This window comes from Ursus americanus, chromosome 8 (genome assembly GCF_024610735.1).
Source record: "Ursus americanus isolate L20-20 chromosome 8, mUrsAme1.1.p, whole genome shotgun sequence".
NCBI classification, from domain to species: domain Eukaryota; kingdom Metazoa; phylum Chordata; class Mammalia; order Carnivora; family Ursidae; genus Ursus; species Ursus americanus.
This window is the reverse complement of record NC_142134.1, coordinates 51,852,506-51,876,294: the sequence shown is the minus strand read 5'-3', so window position 1 is coordinate 51,876,294 and position 23,789 is coordinate 51,852,506. Positions and strand designations below refer to the sequence as shown.

The 23,789-nt window shown below is 39.3% G+C and overlaps 2 protein-coding genes across 5 annotated transcripts in view; one reads left to right on the top strand and one right to left on the bottom strand.

Annotated features, from left to right (window-relative positions):
- Positions 1–14,429, bottom strand: part of PDS5A (PDS5 cohesin associated factor A) — a 145,354-nt gene extending 130,925 nt beyond the window's left edge. For 3 of the 4 annotated variants that reach the window (XM_045815991.2, XM_045815993.2, XM_087864196.1), the window contains exons 1-2: positions 14,272–14,429; positions 13,246–13,423 (exon numbers count right to left, since the gene is read on the bottom strand). In XM_045815991.2, the coding sequence (XP_045671947.2) occupies positions 13,246–13,383 (138 nt within the window). In that variant the 5' untranslated portion in view covers positions 13,384–13,423; positions 14,272–14,429. Of the gene's footprint in view, positions 1–13,245; positions 13,424–14,061; positions 14,199–14,271 lie in introns of those variants that run through there. The other variant, XM_045815992.2, reaches the window with a different exon arrangement.
- LOC148109586 (uncharacterized) lies at positions 13,710–21,244 on the top strand. Its single transcript, XM_087863918.1, has 3 exons — positions 13,710–13,788; positions 13,905–15,130; positions 21,007–21,244. The coding sequence occupies exons 1-2, from the start codon at positions 13,710–13,712 to the stop codon at positions 14,993–14,995; spliced, it is 1,170 nt and encodes a 389-aa protein (XP_087720044.1). The 3' UTR covers positions 14,996–15,130; positions 21,007–21,244.
- Positions 21,245–23,789: the final 2,545 nt, after the last annotated feature.

Genomic DNA, 23,789 nt, shown 5'->3' with positions numbered 1-23,789 from the left:
CTTACTGACCCTTCTATTTTGGAAAAAGTACAACTCTCATTAGTAAAACATATACGGACTACCAATTTAACTTGAATTATTTTAAAACTCCAACATATTTGTAGCTGTCAGCTCAAATTAGGAAGACTAGAATGGAATGAGATTTCACTTGGAAACCCAGAATGTCTGCTTTCATAAGTAAATAACCCCATCAAATGACCTTGTAAGCTAATTACATTTGAGGATTATTTTTGTTAAATTGTATAACTACTAGTAAAACCATTTAACAAACACGTAGATTGGGGTGCCTGGGTAGCTCAGTTGGTTAGGCACCCAACTCTTGATTTCAGCTCAGGTCATGATCTCAGGATTGTGAGATCCAGCCCCATGTCAGGCTCTGTGCTGGGCACGGAGCCTGGTTAAAGATTCTATCTCTCCCTCTCCCTCGCCCCTCCACTCTCTCTCCCTTCCTCTCAAAAAAAAAAAAAAATTGTAGATCAATAGAGTTCTAAATAACAGACTGCCACCAGATAATGTAAAAGAGATCATGGCATATATAGTTGTGTGCCTTCCAAATAAATTTAAATGTTTTCAGGATAGAGCTAAGTTTAAAATAATTAGGGAGGGAAGTTTGTTTCTGGGCACAATTTAAACTTAATGTAAAAATACTATAACTAATTTAAAAAGTCTTTTTTAGATAAAATTTTTGAGAATAGTTAATATGAAATTTAGCAATAAAATATATTTTCTGCAGTTCTCAGTGTATATTCTCTGTATCAAGAACACCAGAGGGGCTTAATGAAAATGCAGGGGAAAACATGCAGAAAATTGAGCCCACCCCTAAACCACTAAATTGGGGGTATAGATGGGTGGGAGATTAGCAAGTATCTAACTTTTTTTTTTTAAACCAGTATCTAATTCTTTTTTTTTTTTTTTTTTTTTTTTTTTTTTTTTTAAAGATTTTATTTATTTACTTGACAGAGATAGAGACAGCCAGCGAGAGAGGGAACACAAGCAGGGGGAGTGGGAGAGGAAGAAGCAGGCTCATAGCGGAGGAGCCTGATGTGGGGCTCGATCCCAGATCGCCGGGATCACGCCCTGAGCCGAAGGCAGACGCTCAACCGCTGTGCCACCCAGGTGCCCCTAAACCAGTATCTAATTCTTAAAAGCACTGGGTGACATTAAAAAACTCAAAAAATCTGAGAACCATTAATCTAGATTAAAGCATGCTGAGTATATCCAAGATTTAAAATCTTCTGCATCCAGTTAAAACTAGCACTTAAAGCTCCACTTTGGTCAAATAAGAAAAGTCAAAATTAGGAATATTAAGAAGACAATAAATTCAACTTAGATAAAAAATGTAAGTAATACATAAATAATAAGCATTTGAGATTTTCCACAGTAAAAAATATATAGGAAGGGACAAGGGATATATAGGCAGAGCAGAGACAATTTTTAGGGCATTGAAAATACTCTAGATGTTATTATAAAGATGGATATATGTCAATATACATTTGTCCAGACCCAAAGAATGTGCAACACCAAGAATAAACCTAAGGTAAACTATGGACTTTGGGTGATTATGTGTCAACACAGGTTCATTGTTGGAAAGAAACGTACCATTCTGGTGAGTGATACTGATAATGGGGGAGGCCATGCATGTGTGGGGGAAGAAGGTATACGGGCAATCTCTATACCTTCCTTTCAATTTTGTTCTGAAGCAAAAATTGCTCTAAAAATAAATTCTTTAAAAAATCATGTTTTAAAGGATTATTTAATGATATGGATATACTCATGCTATACTGTTCAATGGAAATCAAAATATAATACATTTACAGTATAATTAAAATTTTATTTTAAAAAATAAAAAAAAAGGAATACAGACTTTGGGTGATGATGATGTGTTAATGTCCACCGACTGTAACAAACATACTACCCTGGTGCTAGATGTAATGGGAAGGGACGGGGAAGAGGGGAGACAGGAGGTTGTTGGGAACTCTGTACTTTCTACTTAATTTTGACAAGAACTAAAATTGCTCTAAAAAAGCATCTATTAAAAAAAAGCATTAAGTGAACAATAAACAAAAATGTATAGAAAAATATAAAGAACAAGTGAAACAGTGTATTATAATCTAAAAAATCTGGTAAAATATCAACTAAAGGATGAGAAATGAATAGACAAATTACATAACATTACTTCCAAGAGATCTAAAATCAATTTCATTTTATTACACTGCCTGATGATTTTTACCACTTTTTTCAAAGCTATTTAGGTACATGCTTCAAGAAGAAAACCATTTTCTAAACTTCTGCCAAAAACAAACTAGTCTTCTTACACATGCTGACTCAATCCTTAAACATTTTTATTCAATGATTTTCTTTTTGTATAATGAAAAATTTACCTCTACTTATTTTATAATGGCTAGATGAAGGATTTTCAATTCAAACATTTTAAATTATAGGACAATTATACATGTCCAATTAAATACAAGTTTAATTTTCAAGTATTAAACTTAACAACTTGGCATCAGTTTATTGTAACATTTACTTAAATTCATAACAGAAATTCTAAAAAATTTTGGAAAAAACACACACTAAATATTTGATAAAAATCCAATTCATAGGATAGTCTAGTACATAAAATTCTACTAACCACTCTTCTAAAATTTTACTCACCCACAGTCTTCACACCTAGTGCCATATGACTAAACTCTCACCAACTAACAGATCAATACAGACAGTATCAATTAGAAATGGATTACTGTTTGACCAAAGATGCTCTCTGGTCTGGAAATGAGGACAGAAAGACCACATATCAGCCACAAAGGTGGTATTCATGTGTAAAGAAACTGCTTGATCACTTAGTTTTGTTAATCATGTAAAACTATGACTTAGACACCAGACTCCTCGGCACAAATGTGTGAGTTTGTTGTTGTTTTTTTAACTTGGTATTTAAGGACTTGAACAATTTCAAGAGGTACCGTCCTCTTTTTTTCTCCCAACTACTCTCTTTTAAGATGTGTTAGCTCTATCTAGCAAAACTGTTCTACTCATTTTCTTCAAACACACCAAGCATGCTTCTGCCACTCCGTTTTTGTACTGTTGTTTGTCTGGGAATGTGCTACCACCTATTTGTCTACCACAGTCTGAGCCTTCAAATTCCAGTCCAACTGTCACCTTCTCCATGAAACTTTTCTTGACGATCAAAATTCATAGTATTTCTTTATCCAAAGAAACAAACACAACCCTAGCACAATCCTAGCATGCGATCCTAGTAATTGGCATTTAATTTGTAAGTTATATATGATAATCTCAAATATTCTTTCTTCATATAAACAGAAATCCATCCCAGTGTTATTCTAGTATAAATCTATTTTTCCCCAATGGACTAATGCTATTTAAGGGCTGGTTTTAACAGCACGAATCACAGTGCTCCTACTTTGGTAGGAAGTTTTGAATGTTTGATCTTAATTTTAAAACATGAAAAATAAAAAATATCATAGCAGTTCCCAACTTTTAAAATATCACATCATAGGGGCAGCTGGCTGGCTGAGTCTGCAGAGCATGTAACCCTTGATCATGGGGTTGTGAGTTTGAGCCCTACATGGTATACTGAAATTACTTGTAAAAAAATAAATAATTAAATAGTAAAAATAAATTTAAAAAATATCACATCATATACAAAAAAAAAAGATATAATATTTGTAACCCCCAAATATGGAGTCCCTCAGACTCCTGTATTGAGGCGCACCTATTACTGTGTAGAAGTACATCAGTTGGGAAGCCTGCCCTAACATAAAAAACCAAATGCCAAAAGCAAGGGAAAGATGATTAGTAAATTCCTGTTATTTTGGTGTTCAGCTTTCTATTGCAACTATTACCTAGAAACCTCTTGATTTGTTGTCTTCAGCAAATAAAAACTTGTTAGGCTTTTATATAATATATAAATTCTACTCATTTTATCTTTCTGAGCAGGGAATTCGACTGGACATATTTCCATGTGCCAACAACCTCAGCCTAGTGTTTAACTTAAACATTAATTCTGAAAATAGAAGCTAACAGAAACAAAATTCATTAATGACCTTAAACCTGTTTTCCTACTGTGACGACTCATCAGTTTTTCCCTTGGACATCCACAGATTTCTGATAGGAAAAATAAATCATGGTATTAGCATTTTACATACCAATGTTGCTTATTTCATATATGATTTTTTTTAAGATTTTTATTTATTTATATGACAGAGAGAGACAGTGAGAGAGGGAACACAAGCAAGGGGAGTGTGAGAGGGAGAAGCAGGCTTCCTACCAAACAGGGAGCCCGATGTGGGGCTTGATCCCAGGACCCTGGGATTGTGACCTGAGCCGAAGGCAGATGCTTAACGGCTGAGCCACCCAGGCGCCCCATCATATATGATTTTTAACATGCCTTCACTAATTTCTATTTAATTCAAGGTCCTGAATTAACACCTAAGAGGGACTTGATGATTTCAACACCATCTTTGTTACTAACATTTTGTCTCCATCTCCACCCATCCTCATTTCTTTAAACAAACTAAAAAAAACATAGGAACTAAAAAAATAACTCATTTCCCTTTGAGATTTTAAGGAAATCTAAATAGGGTTCTTACCCCTCTGAACCTCAATGTGACATGTAAGTTTAATCATTCCCATAAAGAACTCTTCTCACCAGGAGTTAATAAAATGGTTTTGCAACATATTATTTGCTAATTTAAAAGTAGGTATTACGGGGGCGCCTGGGTGGCTCAGTTGTTAGGCGTCTGCCTTTGGCTCAGGGCGTGATCCCTGCTTTCTGGGATCGAGCCCCACATCAGGCTCTTCGGCTGGGAGCCTGCTTCTTCCTCTCCCGCTCCCCCTGCTTGTGTTCCCTCTCTCGCTGTATCTCTCTCTGTCCAATAAATGTATCTTGCTGTATCTCTCTCTAATAAATAAATAAAATCTTTAAAAAAAAAAAAAGTAGGCATTACGGGATGACTGGGTGGCTCAGTGGGCTAAGCCTCTGCCTTTGGCTCAGGTCATAATCCTGGGGTCCTGGGATCGAGTCCCACATCAGGGTCCTCCTTGCCCAGTGGGGAGCCTGCTTCTCCCTCTCCCTGCTGCTCCCTCTGCTTGTGTGCTCTCTAACAAATAAATCAAATCTTTAAAAAAATAAAATAAATAAAAGTAGGCATTACTTTAAATAAATAAATAAATGCAGGCATTACTTAAGAACACATTATAAGAGCCTGAGCATTCTTATACTAGCTGATAGAAGTCAAAATGGTACAACCCCTATGGAGGAGAATTTGACCACCTCAAAAAAAAAAAAAAAAAAAAAATCACTCATAAATGTACCCTTTGACCCAACAATTCCACTCCTAGAAATCTGCCCTGAAGATACACTTCTACAAATACAAAACACGTGAACAAGGTTATTGACATTAGCATTATTTGTAACAGCAACATATCAGAAACAATCTCAAATGTAACAATGAGACTAGCTGAATAAACTATGGCACATCTACACATATAGTACTAAAACACCATTAAAAAAAATTAAAGATTTCTAGATATGGAAATTTCCAAGTGAAACTGGAGTGATTTCCAAGATTTACTAAATGAAAAAAAAAAAAGCAAAGTACAAGAGAGTACGTAGTCCACATTTATTTTATTTTACTTGACAGAGAAAGAGGGAACACAAGCAGAGGGAGCGGGAGAGGGAGAAGCAGGCTTCCCCCTGAGCAGAGAGCCCGACTCGGGGCTTGATTCCAGGACCCCAGGATCATGACCTGAGCTGAAGGCACGTGCTTAACTGAACGGGCCACACAGGCACCCCTGCCCCTGTGGTCTACCTTTTGAGTAAAAAGGGAGTCAACACAGAAAGGATAGACCAAAAACTAATGAAAATGACAATATTTATTTATTTTTATTATATATAGAGAGAAGGTGTATGCCTGTGTCAGTGGAGGGGAGGAGCAGAGGAAGAGAAATCCTCCAGCAGACTCCCTGATGAGTGTGGAGCTGGACACAGACTGATGGATGGACGGATGGGGAGGGTGGGGGGGAACATGTGGGTGGCAGCCTAGATCCCAGGGCCCTGAGATAATGACCTGATGACCTGAGGCAAAATCAAGAGTTGGTCACTGAACTGACTGAGTCACCCAGGCACTCCAAAAATGATTACCTATAGTGGGTGGGTGTAAAGGACAAGGATGGGAGTAAGGCTTCTGAAAAATATAAGTTTTTATATAATACTGACTCTTGAACCATGTAAAATTAAATAAAAAGAATGAAGTAATCCCTAAAACTGAATACAAATACAACAAAACAACAAACTGATAAAAAAATGGTTCAAGGACTTGAATAGACATTTCTCCAAAGAAGATACACAAACAGCCAACAAGCATGAAAAGATGCTCAACATCACTCATCAAAGAACTGCAAATCAAAACTACAATGAGACATCATCTCACACCTGTTAAGATAGCCACTATCAAAAACACAGAAAATAACTAGCACTGGTGAGGATCTGGAGAAACTGGAATCCTTGTGCACTACTGGTGCAGCTGCTATGGCAAACCTCAGAAAAATTAGAAATGGAATCATCATATGACCCAGCAGTATATATTCCGGGTATATATGCAAAAGAATTGAAAAAAGGATCTCAAAGAGATGTATGCATACCCATGTTCACTGCAGTATTATTCACAACAGCCAAGAAGCAGAAGCAACCTAAACGTCCATCAACAGATTACTATATAAAATGCCGTATATACATACAACAAATTATTATACAGCCTTTAAAAAGAAGAAAATCCTGTCATATGCTACAACGCGGATAAGCCTTGAGGACATTTTGCTAAGAGAAATAAGCCAGTCACAAAAAGATACTATGTGATTCCACTTATATAAGGTATCTAAAGTTGTCAAACCCCTAGGAACAGAAAATAGAATGGTGGTTGCCAGGAGCTGGGGGGAAGGGGGAAGGAGGGAGCTGTTCAGTGGGTACAGAGTTTCAGTTCTGTAAGATGAAAAAGTTACAGAGATCTGTTTTATTAACAATGTGTACATACATGGAAGGGGGCAGAGGCAAGTAAACAAAAAAACAATGCACATAGTGCTGTACTGTAAGACTTAAAAATGGTTAAGGTGGTATTTTATGTTATGTGTTTTTTAGCACAATAAAAAGAAATCAAGCAAGGATCACATTTATCAGTGGAAATAAAAAGTATTGTGTGTGTATAAAAACTGAATACAAACAGAAAAAAGAAACCAATTGTATATAAAACTGATAACAATCACTCAGACAAAAGAATTAAAATTCAAGTTAAGTAACAAATATGGTACTTTATACAACCTTAGGGGGACAACAAAACTGCAAAAAATCTCTCAAGGGATAGTGGCAGATGTCAAAAGGTAGAAGCAACCTGGGTGTCCATTGACAAATGAATGGATAAACAAAAGATGCTTTATATATACACAGTGGAATATTATCTGGCCTTAAAAAGTAAATTCTGACACATACTATATGGGTGAACCTAGAAGACATTATGCTAAGCAAAACAAGCCAGTCACAAAAGGACAAATACTATATGATTCTACTTATACTAGGCTCTTAGAGTAGTTAAATTCAGAGACAAAAAGTAGAAAGGTGGTTGCCCCTGCTGGGGGAAGGGGGAACCAGAGAGTTACTCTTTTTTTTAAGATTTCATTTATTCATGAGAGATAGAGAGAGAGAGAGCGCGCGTGCTCCCACAAGCAGGGGGAGGGGCAACGGGAGAGAGAGAGAGAGGGAGAGCAGACTCCAGCTGAGCAGGGAGCCCAGTGCAATGCAATGCTGGGCTAATGCGATGCCAGGCTCCACCCCAGGACCCTGAGATCATGACCAGAGCTGGAGGCAGACCCTTAACCACTTGACCCACTGAGCCACCCAGGTGCCCCAAGAGTTACTGTTTAATGGGTACAAAGTTTCAGTTGGGGAATATGAAAAAGTGTGGAGATGAAAGGCAGTGATGGGTTGCACAATAATGTGAATGTGCTTGATACCACAAAACTGTACTCTTAAAAATTATTAAAATGATAAAATTTATGTTATATATATTTTACCATAATAAAATTAAAAAAAAATCTTGCTGTTTTAAACCACTAGGTTTGGGGTAGTTTGTTACACAGCAACAAATGAGCAGAATAGTTCCTCTATACAAATGGAAGTCTAAAATAAGAACTGTATACAGTTAGCATTACTTCCCAAATACATATTGGCTATATTACAGGGCTTTATTTCAAGAAATCTTGCCTATTTAATTTTTTAATTTCCTAGCAGAATCTTCTGCAAAGAAGATTTAATACAAACATTAAAATAAAATACATGAACAGATTTAGACTGGAAGTCAATACTGAATTATATGTAAAATTAGCATCCTATATGGCATTTAGGGATAAATAAAAATCTTTTATGGAAGTGAAAATAATTATAACCAAAGTAGGTATTTCTGGGATCCACCTGGAGGAAAGAAAAGAAGGGAACGAATTCATGGCCTTCCTGCCCCTAATCTATTCTTCCCTCTCACAACCTACATTTGATGAGAAGAGAGAGATGCCCTACCTTAAGTCAAGCCCACCATATCCTAATTCCTAACTATATCAAACAAGCCATACTAGAAAGCAGAAGAGAGAGTGTGGGGCAGAGGGAATGGTTAACACAAAGAGAAGGTGACAGAAAAATACAAAGAAAATACAGAAATAACACCTGGTAGGAGAAAAAAGAGGGACATACTCAGAACAATGAAACCCTGTTATTTATTTAACCTTTCCTACTTCTGAGCACCAAAGTAATACGAATTTTGATTTGATTCTGTGACTGAATGAATATGGCAGATTTGAGTATGAAGTTAATAGCCAGAGAAATGTCTGGGGTACCGAACTCTGAGACCGGGTAATAAGAAACAGACATAAGAAATAATCTTTAGGGCCCCTGGCTGGCTCAGTTGGTGTGTATGACTCCTGATCTCAGGGTCGTGAGTTCAAGCCCCACATTGGGTGCAGATATTACTTAAATAAATAAATACTTATATATATATATATTTTTAAGACATGGAGAGTCTTTTTTTTTTTTCTTTTTTTTAAGATTTTATTTATTTATTTGACAGAGAGAGAGAGACAGCCAGCAAGAGAGGGAACACAAGCAGGGGCAGTGGGAGAGGAAGTAGCAGGCTCCCAGCTGAGGAGCCTCATGCGGGACTTGATCCCAGAACGCCGGGATCATGCCCTGAGCAGAAGGCAGACGCTTAATGACTGAGCCACCCAGGTGTCCCTAAATAAATAAATACTTAAATCTTCAACCTGGTCCGTCCCTCTAAAAATCAAGGTTTATCAAGGACCTTCCACTTCCCAAATAGCAAGAAAGGAAGGAATAAAATGTTGAGTAGCACGTAGTTCTATATTAATACATGATTTGAAACAGACTGTGTATAACTAACTGTGGGCAGAAGCACTCAACGGAACTTTGTACAACACTGTTTATAGGTGTATTTTGAATGTGTTATAAAATTCGTCAGACATGACTGCTACATTAGTTTCAGAATCCTTAACTATATAGAAGGAAGGCTATTTGTGAACTATAGATCTTGATGCTTAATGTAACGTTGGTAGTAAACAATCCACTGTCCTTTCAAACAGATAACTTTTGTATGGCCTTTAATATTTCTAAAATTAATAAATAATTGTAATTTAAGTAACAAAACTGTTTGTTTATTTTAAAAAGTAGGCTGCATGCCCAACATGGGGCCTGAACTCATGACAACGAAATCAAGAGTTGCATGCTCTACAACTGAGCCAGCCAGGCAAACCTAAGCAACAAAACTGTTAGTGACAGTTTTCAGCTTTCTGTAACTAGGGTTGGTCACAACATGTCAGACTCCGTTTCTTCATCTGGAAAATCAGAACAGAACCAAGTAACCTCTAAGCTACCTTTTGGTTCTAAAATTCTAAATATTCATGTTATCATCTCTGGTATCTTGCAATCTCAGGAAAGACTTAGCTGCAATTCAAAATATCTTCAAATTATCCTTCATTTCAAAATTACAAATACTTATCTAATCCACTACTATTTTTTCTAATCCAATATTAATACAAAGTATTCATTTGTCCACTGACCAAGTATTTGCTGGGCACTTAACTATGTGCCAGGCATTAAGCTTGGTGCAGGCAGGGTATAAAAGTAAACAAAAAGAGACATGGTACCTGTATTCATGAAGCTTACACAGAAGTTGGGGAAACAAACCAAATAAACATAGGCATAAATATAATATCATATCTGCAATAAATGATATGAAGGAGCTAAAAGGGAATCTAAGAGACTTCCCTTAAGAAGAACAAATGAGTGACAAGAGATGAATAATGAATGACAAAGGAAGTTGGGAAGAAGAGTACACGTATGGGTTATGTAATGTGGAATCTATCTAGGCAGAAATGAACATGGCATGCTCAAGGAACTGACCGAAGGCCAGCGTGATTGGACATAAGAATATTTGAAGTAATTCCTTAGAAACTGAAATTAAAACCTGTAATATATATACAAAAGTATATCTTCGCTATTCCAAAGACATACTCTAAGAACCATTTTCAAGAATGCCTCAAAGCATTACAATTGTTTCTAATGTTAAAAAAAAAAATGATGTCCTATTATTTCCTTGCAAAAGAGCAAATTAACTCACTGATTTCCTTCTCTTTTTACTTTACCATTTTCAATTGCATAATAAAAATCACAACTTCTTAGTTCGATTTAGATTCCTTTGAAGAAAATCAGCTATAAGAATGAAAATAAATATGATGCTACTGCCCTGGCTCTGTCACTAAGCCACACTATGCCTGAGCTCGGTACATATTATTTGGCCACTGGCCCAAATTTTCTCATTCATGAAATACAGGGAGTTCTAGAATTTCTCTTAAGATCCTTCTAACTCTAAAATTACGGTTCTATTGTAAAAATGTTTGTCCCATTCTTGAAAACTGAGGAGAATGGACCAAACATCTCTGAATTCCACTAAGATTTTACCTGCCTTTAAGCTCTGTTTGCATCTATACAGCATTTGAACATTGTTGCTATAATAAAAAAAAAAAACTACTCAATTTATAAAATTTGCCCATAATTAAGGGTCTAATAAACACAAAAATTATCAAAAATAGTTAAACATTGTTAAAAATCCATGCTTCCAATGGGACAGTACCACTTTAACAAGGGCCTAGAAAGTACAAAACCAAAACAGAAAAACAAGAGGAAAACAAAATCATAAGATTCTTGAGAAAAGCAAAATTTAAGCAGGACATTCAAACTGGTTAATATGTATGTCAATTTTAACTTCCCAAAGAACTCATAACAAATGATAGCCTAACCCAAAGCTCATTCTGGACTTGGTTATATGTCCATTTATATAACAGCATTTCTGATAATCTACCCACAAGTAGAAGAAGTACATATGGTTGTAACTTTTTTAACCAGATTATCCATCACTAGAATTCAAGATTTCAATATTCTTGATATGAAAATAAAAATCAAAAGATCTAAAAATTGTTTACTTAATAGCTTTGTATTTCATAATTTTTCAGCATCTCCAAACACTCAATATAACCTTAAGAAGCATCAATTAAGCACCTCACCTCATGTATTATCTTTAGTATCAAGTTTATTTTAATGGAAGGTATTATGTCCTTTTCCTTCAAAGGAGGCAACAAATTGCAGAATCTAATTAGATTTTAAAAACTAAAGTAAAAGAATACTTTAAATATTCATTAAGAACTCACAACATCATAAACATTTAGTAGGCACTACCCTAAGCTCTAGAACAAAGGGGCAAGATCATCCCCTAAAAATACATTTCATCAAGTTGCCCAAGGAAGAGAAACTGTCAACACTGTTTCTTCCCTCACCTCCCACCAAGTCTGATTCTAACTCTGAAACATTTCTTGGATCCTTCCTTACCTCTCTTCCCACTATCATTGCCCAGCTTCAAGATCTCAACATCTTTCACCTACAATATTATCAGTTTCCTAGCTGGACTTCCTCCCTCAAGTCTTTCCCTTTCCTTGCTCCAATTTAGCCCTAGCTGTGACAACCAAAATATTTTCAGCACTGACAAATGTTCCTTGGGGGTCAAAGATGGCTGAGGGGCACCTGGGTGGCTCAGTCGGTTGAGTTTTGGGACTCTTGATCTCAGGGTCCTGAGTTCAAGTCCCACACAGGGCTCCACACTGGCTGTGGAGGAAGGAAGGAAGGAGGGAAGGAAGGAAAAAAGGAAGGAAGGGAGAAAATGCATGCCCTGGCTGAGAACCACTGCATCAAGTTGATCTCTTTTATTTTTTTTAAAGATTTATTTATTTATTTATTTATTTGACAGAGATAGAGACAGCCAGCCAGAGAGGGAACACAAGCAGGGGGAATGGGAGAAGAAGCAGGCTTCCAGCGGAGGAGCCTGATGTGGGGCCCGATCCCAGAACACCGGGATCAGGCCCTGAGCCAAAGGCAGACGCTTAACGACTGAGCCACCCAGGCGCCCCACACCAAGTTGATCTCTTAACAAGAATAGCACTTATCTCGGAAGGCTGTGGGCACAATCTATGTCCATGCAACAGAAAACAAAAAGCTGACCACCAACATAAGGCTCAAACTTATAACCTTGATCTTAGGATTACCATGGTTTTTAAATAAGATAACTTAAAAAGAGCTAAAATATTCTCTCTTGAAAACCCCTTTGAACATGCGGACCTAAATCATTACTTTAAGTCTGAATTTTGAAGTTAGTACATTCTGTCAAAGTTTAACCATACTAAATTCATATTTAAGCTTCTGGATATTAGAAAATTGTAACAATTTAATAAAATGCTTTTAGTCTCCTCAGAAATTAACGGAAATAGGAACCCTCCTAGGCAAGCTATTGCCTACATTTAAGGTTGTAAGCTACTTTGAACAGTATTCTCATAAACATTTCCAGAAAAAAGTTATAAAAAAGTACTTAAATTCTTATGTTTGAAAAAACAGGCACACTCCTTTGAATTTCCCATAATTATTGTATCCCTACAGAACTATTCAAAGATACAGCCAAGAAAGAACAATACCTTGAAGAGAGGGTAAAAAACGAGATGATGAGAAACGTAAAAAAACCTGGGTAGGTGAAATTGTAAAGGCCAGGCCTAGCAGTGCAGTAATACCACAGGAAAGAGCACCTCCTACCACAAACGTCTGAAGTGTGAACACTGTGTCCAGACGCTTACCTTCAGTCGCTTGATCATTTCATCGGTGGTGATCTTGTCGGTGATCTCCTTTACCCCCGGAGGGTAAGCGATCTTCCCGTCTGCACTCACGACGCCACAGAGGGCAGTGGCAGGCTTGGGCTGCGCGGTGAAGTCCATCCTGGGGGACAACTTTTCTTTCACAGTCCTCTACCGGCCTCTATCGGTCAGAAAACAAAAGTTCAGCGAGAAAAGGGAGACTTTGTAACCTCTTTTTTCATTTCAAAAATCTCTAATCTGCAAAGGGCCCTTTCTCCGGGGAGGCCTGGGACTCGGCGGCGGCCCCGCCACTCGCCCCTCCCCGGGCCTGGACCCCGGTGGCCGCCCCGCCACCCCCACTCACGCGGGCCCAGCCAGTCGCGGGCCCACGGGGCTCTCCGGCACCAGCCGCCGCGGCCGCGGGAAGCGCCGAGCAGCGCCAGGAGTTTCCCATTCCGCCTTTCACAATGAAATCCACCGCCAAGCACCGAGGTCCGAAGTTTGGCAGCCTCCCGAGCCCGGCGAGGCCCTCACGGTCCCCGCTCGGTCGGAGAGAAGCCCCGAGTCCCCGCCCGGCCAGTCCCCTCCGGGAAAGGAGACGCGAGGCCTATAGGGCTCGGCTTAGGCCGCAAAACTAGGGACCCAACCGGACCCACACGCAGCGGTGGCTCCGGGAAACGAACGCCTTTGCCGGGCCGAGCTTCGGGACCCCCGGCGCCCCCGCCACGCTCCCGCCCCTCCCCTGTCCCACGGGAGGGGAAAACAAGCCGCCCTTCACCCCAAACCCCACGCCAGGAAGCGGCTGACGCGGCTCCGCACTTCACATTTTGTTCCTTCAACTTCGGCGGAGGGACCCTGGCGGCTTCTCTCGCCCCCGACTGCTCGGCGCCGTCCGGCGCTGCCGAGGCCTTACTGGCACCTCCGGGCAGCCCCGCCGGGCCTCGGTCCCGCGCCCCCCCCCTCCGGTCTCCCCTTCCGTCCCCTCCCTCCACCAACCGAGGGCGGGAGCCGAGCCGCCGCCGCCTTTACCTTCTCCTCCTCATGCGGGCGGAAGGTGCATCGAGCGCCCGGGCCTCTGTCAGGTGGTTGCGCCGCCGCCCCTCGTCGGGCTGCACACAAAGCGGCTCCGCGGGTCCCGCCGCCGCCGCCGCCCGCCCCGGAGCGGCGCTGGGGCTGGCGGTGCCGAGGAGGAGCAGCCGCCGCGGGGGGAGACGCGGGGCGAGTGTGCGCTGGGCGGGGAGACACTGCCGCTCTCCGTCTGGCCGAGGAAGAGCAGCCTCAGAGAAGGCTCCTCCGGGAGCGTGTGCGCCCGTGTCCGCCCGGGACCCCCGCGGCCCGCCCGCCCGCACCTCCCGCCGGCCGGGTCCGCCGACCGGGACCCGGACGCCCCTCGCAGCGGCGCGCGCCCGGCCGTCCGTGCCCCCGGGAGCCGGCCCTTCGCGCACACACCAGCCGGTCACGCGAGCGGTGCGAGAGCACGCGAGAGCAGGGCGCGCGCCTCGCTCCCTCCCCTTCCTCCGCCGGCCGTGCCTCCGCCTCCCTCGGGCCCGAGGCGGGCGCGCGCGGGGCGGACAGCGCCGCCACCCGGTTGGCGCCAAGACTTGCCGTGCGGAGCGCCTCTGGGAGGATTGGCCCCAAAGGGCAAGCGGAGGAGGGGCCCTTGTGGCGGGAAGAGAACCCGGTCCCAGAGGCCCTTGTGAGAGCACGCAGGACGAACCGAGCTTTACGTTATGCCGCGAAGATGAGTTCATGACTTTTGGGGGTCATCCTGAGAGACATGGGCGGAACTGGTTGAAAGACGGTTAATTACTCGGTGCAAATGAACTGATTTCCTCCTCAAGAACAGAAGATCTGCACACTGAGGAAAAGTTTTACAACATGGCACAACGTGAGCTACTCATTCTTGTTCCTTCTGACAGCCACCGGAGTTTTTGCCTTCCCCTCTTTGCATTTCTAAAATTAATATTTTGTAAGCTGCAAAATATGAAAATAGCTTTGAGTCGAGTAGTTCTCAAAGAATGGTCTGAAACGTAGGTTCCTGGGCTCCACTCCCGAATCTAGAGAATAAGGATCTCTGAGTGACACCCAGAAGTGAGCATGTTTACAAATTAGCTAGATGGTTCTTGTGAATATGGAAATAAAAATATTTCTTGAAAATGTTTTAAATATATCCAGAATAACTTTTTTTCATCCAAAGGAAGACCCAATGCAGTGGGTTTAAGCAGTTTAATGTAAAAAAAAAAAAAAGCAAATGAACCTCAAGTGCACATGTATTAGAAGATGAAGTTGAAAAAAGAATACAATAATATGAAATAGCATTCAGCTTTTGAAACTGACCACTACCATAGTTTGAAATTATATTCGATTATTATTCTCGATGGGTATCCACTGGTCTTTTCTACGTCCTTTACTTGGTCTGAAAAATATTAAAGATACTGTACTCACTGAATTGTTTTTCAGGTATTACACAAGGGAGCAATCATCTTAGAATGGAACTGGCCATAGTTGGTCATTTGCTAGAACTGCCCAAAAGTCAGTGCTTTGTTCTTGGGCATTTAGAGTAGCAGACAATCCATTTAAGTTCATCTTCATCCAACAATTAAACCGACCAAAACCTACTCTCTTTTAAGTGCTCCCTCTCAAGGTGTTTTTTTTTTTTTTAATCTGTCATATTTAAATAACAAAAAAGTGGTGCTTTTCATTTTCATTTTTTCTCTGAGTAATTTACCCATTAAATGGAGTTTTGTATATGCTCATAAATTTTAATTTTACACAACTTATGACTTTGTAAATATTGTTTGACTTTACAAACACTTACAAGATTAGTAAGCCCTAAGGATTGGAACACATAAATAAATTGAATTTAAGGGTGCCTGGGTGGCTCAGTTGGCTAAGGGACTGACTCTTGATTTTGGCTCAGGTCATGATCCCAGGGTTTTGAGATCAAGCCCCGTGTTGGGCTCTGCACTGGGAATGGAGCCAACTTAAGATTCTCCATTCTCTCTCCCTCTGCTCCCCCACCCCCTAAAAATAATAAGTAAGTAAACAAATAAATGGAATTTATACAATTCTAAAATTCAGGAATTCTGAAATTTCTGCTTTTAACCTCCTTCCTTAAACGTTTGTTTCCACTTGCAGTAAATGAGAAGGATACATTTATTTGTGCAATGATTATTTAGAGTGCCTGCTACACAAGGCATTGCTTTGGGCACTTGGAAAAAAATTGGTAGTGGAGAGCGGGACAGAAATCCCTGCCCACCCTGGTGGAACTTAATTTGTTTGGGGAGAGATAGACAAGAGAATAAATAAATTGCTATGGAGGAAAATGGAGTAGAAGAGGAATGCTGATCACATGTAGCCTTTTAGGCCTTTGGTCTTTGGAAGGACTTTGGCTGAGATGGGAGAATTATTGAAGTATTTTAAACAGAGTAGTGACATGATATGATTTATGTTCCATGAGCCAGGCAACCTTGGGCAAATTACTTAGTCTTCCTATGTGTTATTTTCCTCTCATCTGTAAAACAGGAATAGTAGTTTCTTTCTCTGAGGGTCATTATGAGGAATAAATAAGTTGACATTTGTAAAGTGCCTGGAATAGTAACTGGTACATACTAGGCTCTACATAAGTTATATATATATATATATGTGTGTGTGTGTGTGTGTATATATGTATATATATATAATGAAAGAATCATCCTAGCTGCTGGGTTGAAAACAATGTAGAAGTGGAAGTATAGAATTAGGGTAACCAAGTATAAGACAACTGCGAAAATCCCAAGGAGAGATGGTAATAAGGACCAGTTAATAACAGTGAAGATGATGAAAAATGTGACTATATAACACTTAAAAAGTGGCTATTACAACCAGGGAACTGAATTTTTAATTTAATTTTAAAATCTAGCTACATGTGGCTATTACATTGGACAGTGCAGTTCTAGAGTATATAGTTTGGAGGAGTGATTAACAGAAGATGAGGTAGAAGATAAACTGTGTTCTTATTGAATGCTACAGATGTTGAGCAGGGTGATAGTTTAAAGGGGTGAATTGGGGTCATAGGAGGCTAAAGTTATGCATAGTGAAAATAGACTAAGGTAAAACTATAATCAAACATAAAAATGCAAAAATATTTAAATATTTAATGCAGATTTAAAAAATGTGTCTGTTCTGTTTATCTGAAATTACTTATTTGCTTTTCAGTTTGAAATGAACTAGCTAAATCTGTCCAGAGTATTTTCACAAACTATATATATGAATCATCCGTATACCACTGGTCACAGAGAAATTAACCATCTGGCATAATCACTATGAAACTTGAAAAAATTGTGCTTTATTTTAGTGTCTTTCCAGATATCACTGACATCTTGGCTTAGATTTGCTAAAATTGAAATATATTTTGGCATACAATAATAATTTATCTGTACTGAACTAAATAAGTTTGACATGTTTCACTGATGACTGATAAAGACAAAAAATATGGAGTCTGAATCATTTTGGTCTAATATGACCAAGACGTTAATGATTAACTTGTTTGTCACAGTAATTTAAAGACTTTATTTGAATTGTAATATCTTAGTCTCCATGCACATCTCTCTTCAGTTTAAACTGTGAAGGCTGACCTGCGTCATCATTAGTTATATCAGCTTTCTTTTCCTTTTTTGTTTTTTAAGATTTTATGTATTTATTTGAGAGAGAGGAAGAGAGTGAGAAAGAGGAAAAGAGAGAGCACAAGCAGGGGGAAGGGCAGAGGGAGAGAAAGAAGCAGACTCCCTGCTAAGCAGAGAGCCTGATGCAGGGCTCCATCCCAGGACCCTGGGATCAGGACGTGAGCGGAAGGCAGATGCTTATAACCAACTGAGCCACCCAAGTGCCCCTATCAGCTTTCTTAAATTTGTTTGATCAAGACTAAGTATTATTTAAGTAGTAGGGAAAACAAACTATAACTAAATATTTTCAAAATATGAAAAAAACTACAGGTATGAACAACATGAATAATCTTAGTGATGTAATATGATAACTTGTTTATAACGTTCAAAAGCAAAGCTCAGGGTAGTGGTTACCCCTGAAGTACAAAGGGAAGGAGGGAACACAGGGGGACATGATGGGAGAATGAGTACAAAGTAGATATATTCCTATTAAAGCTTTAGTCTTGGGCAGATTGGTGGCTTCAAATATGCTCATTAAATGATAAGTGAATGACTGTATGAATGAATAAGGACAATCCATGCACCAATGAGGAATGTGTTTATAACCCAAGGTTGATGATTAAACCAATTCAGGGCTTCTGAGTTACAGAAGAGAAAAAAATAAGATGACAAACTCAAGAAATTTAAAAATATATATTATAATGTAGTATTTTTGTAAATTATATCCTGAAAATCAAAGAAATTCTACCCCCCAATAATTTTTTCCAATAGTGGTGGTAAAATGAGAAATTATTTGGAGTTATATTTTCTCAAATTGCTTCTTTCCTCAAATTGCTAGTACTAGGACAATAAATGATTATAGAACTGAAAGAATTTTCACAGTAATTAAACTTTGAACAATCACATTACAGTGTATTTTTATTATGAAGCTTGGGATGCCAGACTCATGTTGTTTTATATGATTAAAATAATTAAGAAAGTAAACTTATGACAAATACTTCTTCACTACAGTAAAGGCAGAAGAGATTCATTTATCAAAACGTATTAGGATAATAATTGCCTCCCCTCCTGCAAACTCTTTTAAGAGAGTGGTTCCTGGGGCGCCTGGGTGGCTCAGTCGTTAAGCGTCTGCCTTCGGCTCAGGGCGTGATCCCGGCGTTCTGGGATCGAGCCCCACATCAGGCTCCTCTGCTAGGAGCCTGCTTCTTCCTCTCCCACTCCCCCTGCTTGTGTTCCCTCTCTCACTGGCTGTCTCTCTCTGTCAAATACATAAATAAAGTCTTAAAAAAAAGAGAGAGAGAGTGGTTCCTATCCCAGCCCTACATATTCTCTCTCTTTCTCTCTCTCCTCCCTCCCTCTCTCTCTCTCTCTCTCACACACACACACCTGACTAAGCCTGCAGTGGCACCTGAACCAAGAAAATGCAGTCCATAGGCTGAGCTGAGCCAAACAAAATATCATGGCTGTGAATGAAGACTCAGCAGCAGATGGAACTTTCAGCTGAATTATATCAATGCAAAGCAGTAATGGTCTTTAAATGTCTACATATTTGTAAGTTAAGGAACCCTGACGTGCCCTAATTTTTGTCCTGATTGTTCTGTTTTCCTTGAACTCCCCTTAAGAATTGTTTCCTTACAGCAAAATCCCTTTTACCTGAGCAAATTTGAGTAAATTTCTGATCTTTCACCACCAAATATGACTTGATTTAGAATTAACAATTAGACTTCATGAAATCTTAATCATGATCCATGAACCTAGCTTTACTGAGTCAAATAGTACCCCCCGAAAACCATGTCCACCTGGAATCTGAAAATGTGATCTTATCTGGAAGTAGGTTCTTTGCAGGTGTAATTAGTTAAAATGAAGTCATACTGATTAAGGTGGGCCCTAAATCCAATGACTGATACTCTTATGAGAAGATATGCAGGGAAGAAGGCCAGGTGACAACAGAGATTGGCATGATGTAGCTTCAAACCAAGGAATGCCAGGGATAACTAGTAAGTACCAGAAGCAAGGAAAGAGGAAAGGAAGGATTCTTCTCTTGAGCCTTTAGGTGGAATATGGCCTTGCTGCCATCTTGATTTTGGGCTTCTGGACTCCAGAACAGTAAGAGAATGAATTTCTTTTAAGCCTTTGTGTTTGTGGTACTTTGTTACAACAGCTCTAGGAAACTATTACACCAGTCATGTGTAAAATTTATCTTAAAGTAGATTGGTCAGTAGCTATAAGAAAGCAAAAGCATTCTACCTTCTGAGAGACAAATTTCATCACTCTCATTTTTGGACCTAACCCTTTGCATTTGAAAGAGACCTGTAGAATATTTATAAAGCTCTGACCTACAGTTTATCTTATTTCTACTTTTTTACTAAGCTTGTGAGCCTCAATTTAGCTCTAGAATCTGCATTTTCATTTTTCCATTTTCTCACATTCTTAGGAAATAACAATATGCAAGCAAATATTTAAATAATTACACAACTACGATGGAGAAACTGCAAAAATGGAACTGTTGGTTGGCAACGAGTTTCACCAAGCTTTGGCTCAAAGTGTTCATTTGTCAGCTTATATGCCAAAGTCCAAAACTGGAATTTTGAAAGCAGTTTAGGAATGGGAATATATAATGTACTGAACGACGTTGTATAAAATTGAATGGACCAAAGTCACAGTCAGCTTGTTTAATGATCAAATAATTCTTTTATGTTCACTTTATTAAGGATTTTTGTAAGTGCTGTATTTTCTATAACTTATAACCATCAAGTGTCATTATAATAACTGCGGCAGACTGTAGGAATAAGTAGCTGAATTTCAAATTTCTTGTTTAACTGGAAATGTAACCACATTAGAACTGGTAGCCAGCACTATCTGACTTGTCCAAGGAATGTGCCAAGAATTTGCACAACTTTTGCCTTCTGAATTTTTTCAAGTAATTCCAGAAACTAAATAGTTCTTGGACTGTGGGCTACCTAGATAGATACTGTTTTGGAAAAACTCTTCAGAGTTCAATTATGCAGAGGCTTATCCAGAGACTAAAGAAAATTAAGCAGGGAATCCGAAGAAAATTTAATATGAGCTGTTTCACCTTTTCTTCTTCTTCTTCTCCTCCTTTTCCTTCTTCTTTTTTTAGTGGGCGTGGAGCCCAACACAGGGCTTGAACTCATGACTCTGGGATCAAGACCTGAGCTGAGATCAAGAGTTGAACACTTGGGGCGCCTGGGTGGCACAGCGGTTAAGCGTCTGCCTTCGGCTCAGGGCATGATTCTGGCGTTACAGGATCGAGCCCCGCATCAGGCTCCTCTGCTAGGAGCCTGCTTCTTCCTCTCCCACTCCCCCCTGCTTGTGTTCCCTCTCTCGCTGGCTGTCTCTCTCTCTGTCAAATAAATAAATAAATAAATAAAATCTAAAAAAAAAAAAAAAAAAGAGTTGAACACTCAACTGACTGAACCACCCAGGTGCCCCAAGAACTAATCATACCTGAGATTTATCATGATTTTCAGGGGATAGGATGTTTCCTGTTAATTGAATTCTTTGACAAATTGAAACTTAACCAGAAAATTCCTTTTCTGTTCACTCCATTGAAAATACTTCTAAAATATATCGCTTATCTTTTCAATCTTTAGAAAGCACAGGATAATGAACATAATCAGGAATCTTTGGTGTTTGAACATACTCCAAATGCCTCAAGGCTGTCAGTCTGAAAGCCACTTTAAATTTCAAAACTATAAGTACAGAATCAGTGATTGATTGAGCCAAACGCATACTGAGGCTAGAACTTCCCATGGAAGTTAGTTTCATCTCTATGTGTTTTTAAAAAAACACAATGGGGAGAGGCCAGTGAAGAACCTTTGGGTTTTGATACATTAAACTACTTAGCGCTCACTATCTGGCAGATAAATGTTGAGGAGGCAGGGGTGACAAGATATTGTCCCCGAATTCAGCAGGCAGTTTGAAGTTTTCTTGTGTTTTTTTACTATATTTTCATGTATTTGTGCTACCTTAAGTTACTAATTTGGAAACCAGAAGCTGGAGAGAAGTTAATGGAATTGGGATGGTGATGGGGAAATAAGAATTTTCTTAGGTATAAGCAGGGAGAAAATGCTAACCATGGCTCTCTCTTGTTGATGAGGTTATGGGATATACTTTTCTCTTTCTTCATACTTTCATGTACTTTCCAAGCTTTCTGAAAAAAGTTTGTTCAGAAAAAAAAATGGTTCTAAAATATTTAAAATTGGAAAACAAATTTATTTTTAAAATATGACAGACAAAATCTACATCTAATGAGATAAAATACCTAAAGTGCTTAGCACAGTCCCTAGCACCTAGTAGGGGCTTAATAAATACTGGCTACAATTGTTGATATTATTATCATTATTGCTGTTTGTTCTCTTTGGTTGCAAGGAACAAAGGAAACTAAAACTAGCTTTAGCAAGAGATAGATAGATGGATAGATAGATAAATAAGGTGATATTTCAGGGAACCCAAGAGAAAAATACAGTTATGCCTCAAGAAAGGAATGGAAGTGAGAACTGAAAAGCCATCAGGATACAGTCTGCTTCCTTCTGAACACCTGCTTCATTCTTTGCTCTTTGAAGAGACCCCCTTCTTTGCTTTTCAGTTCACATGGCATGCAGAAGAGAACCACCCCTCCTCTTCTGACTCTAGATCTCCTTCATCTTGGGTCAGTCTAGGCTAAACTAGAATTTCTTAGTCCAAATCCCAAATGCTAAAGACTATAGATTTAATCTTTTTCTTTTTCCCATAGCATTTATCATTAAGAATATACTAAATAATTTACCTATTTATGTTTATTGTTTATGAGTTGTCTCTCCAGGTGCCCATGCCTGGTCTAATCAGTTGGGGCCAGATGGGCAGGATCATGTCTAAAATGTACCTCTAGATGAGCCACTGCTAATGTCCAATAGCAATTTCTAGGGTTAAGGAAGGATTACTGGGTCATCCACCAAAGTTTTATCTCTTAAAGTAGTACCAAAGCAATGGTCTTTGTATTTACACACACACACACACACACACACACACACACACACACAGTTCCCAATGTACCCACCAATGTGTAAAAAAAAATCTCCATTAGCACTGAATTTAATTATTTACATGTAATTTTTTACTTCTTAATCTTAAAAATTGAATATATTATTCACATTTTAATAAATAATAATATATGTTAATAAGTTCCAAATTTATAACACAATATCTTTTTTTTTCATAAAATGCAACAGAAAACTCTTATCTACAGGAAACTCCATTTCTGTACCCTGGTCTGCATCCCTGTTTCTCTCACTGTTATTGTGGCCAGACAGACATTCTTTTCCTCTCTGTATGCCACTCCCTTATTGGGGCATAGCACATACCATGGGGAACAGAAGGGCATTTGGCAATGTGACTGAATGCCGAGGAAGGGACAGAGACCCTTTTAGAATATTAACACATTGGGGAGGTCAGTTTTGTAATGTGAAAAGTCTGATTGTATGTACTCCACTAATAGGATCTGACACACCCCAGGTCTCATCTAAAGTAGAATAGAGCTCACAGCCCATGGCCACGGGGGAAAAGAGTAGGATCCTGGGGAAAAGATGCAGGTGTCGTGGAGAGAGAAGAAAAGAAAGGGAAGGGCCAAAGGTGAGGATGCTTTTTCTTTGTTGTCAGTGAAAGGGATAGCCAAATAGGGCAGCATGGTGGGCCTAGATGGCAGGACCCTTGCCCGCTGATGGTTGTGGAGGCTGATATGAAAAGAGTAGCAGAACCCTTTCCAAACACTTACTCCCTTGTGACTCTGAGTTAGGAGATCCAACACTAACTTGAAGCAAGGCACTGTTGTGTACATTCTGCCACAATATAAGTTGTGTGAGCTCAGGGATCTTTTTGTTGTTGTTGTCCACAGCTGTGTGCCAA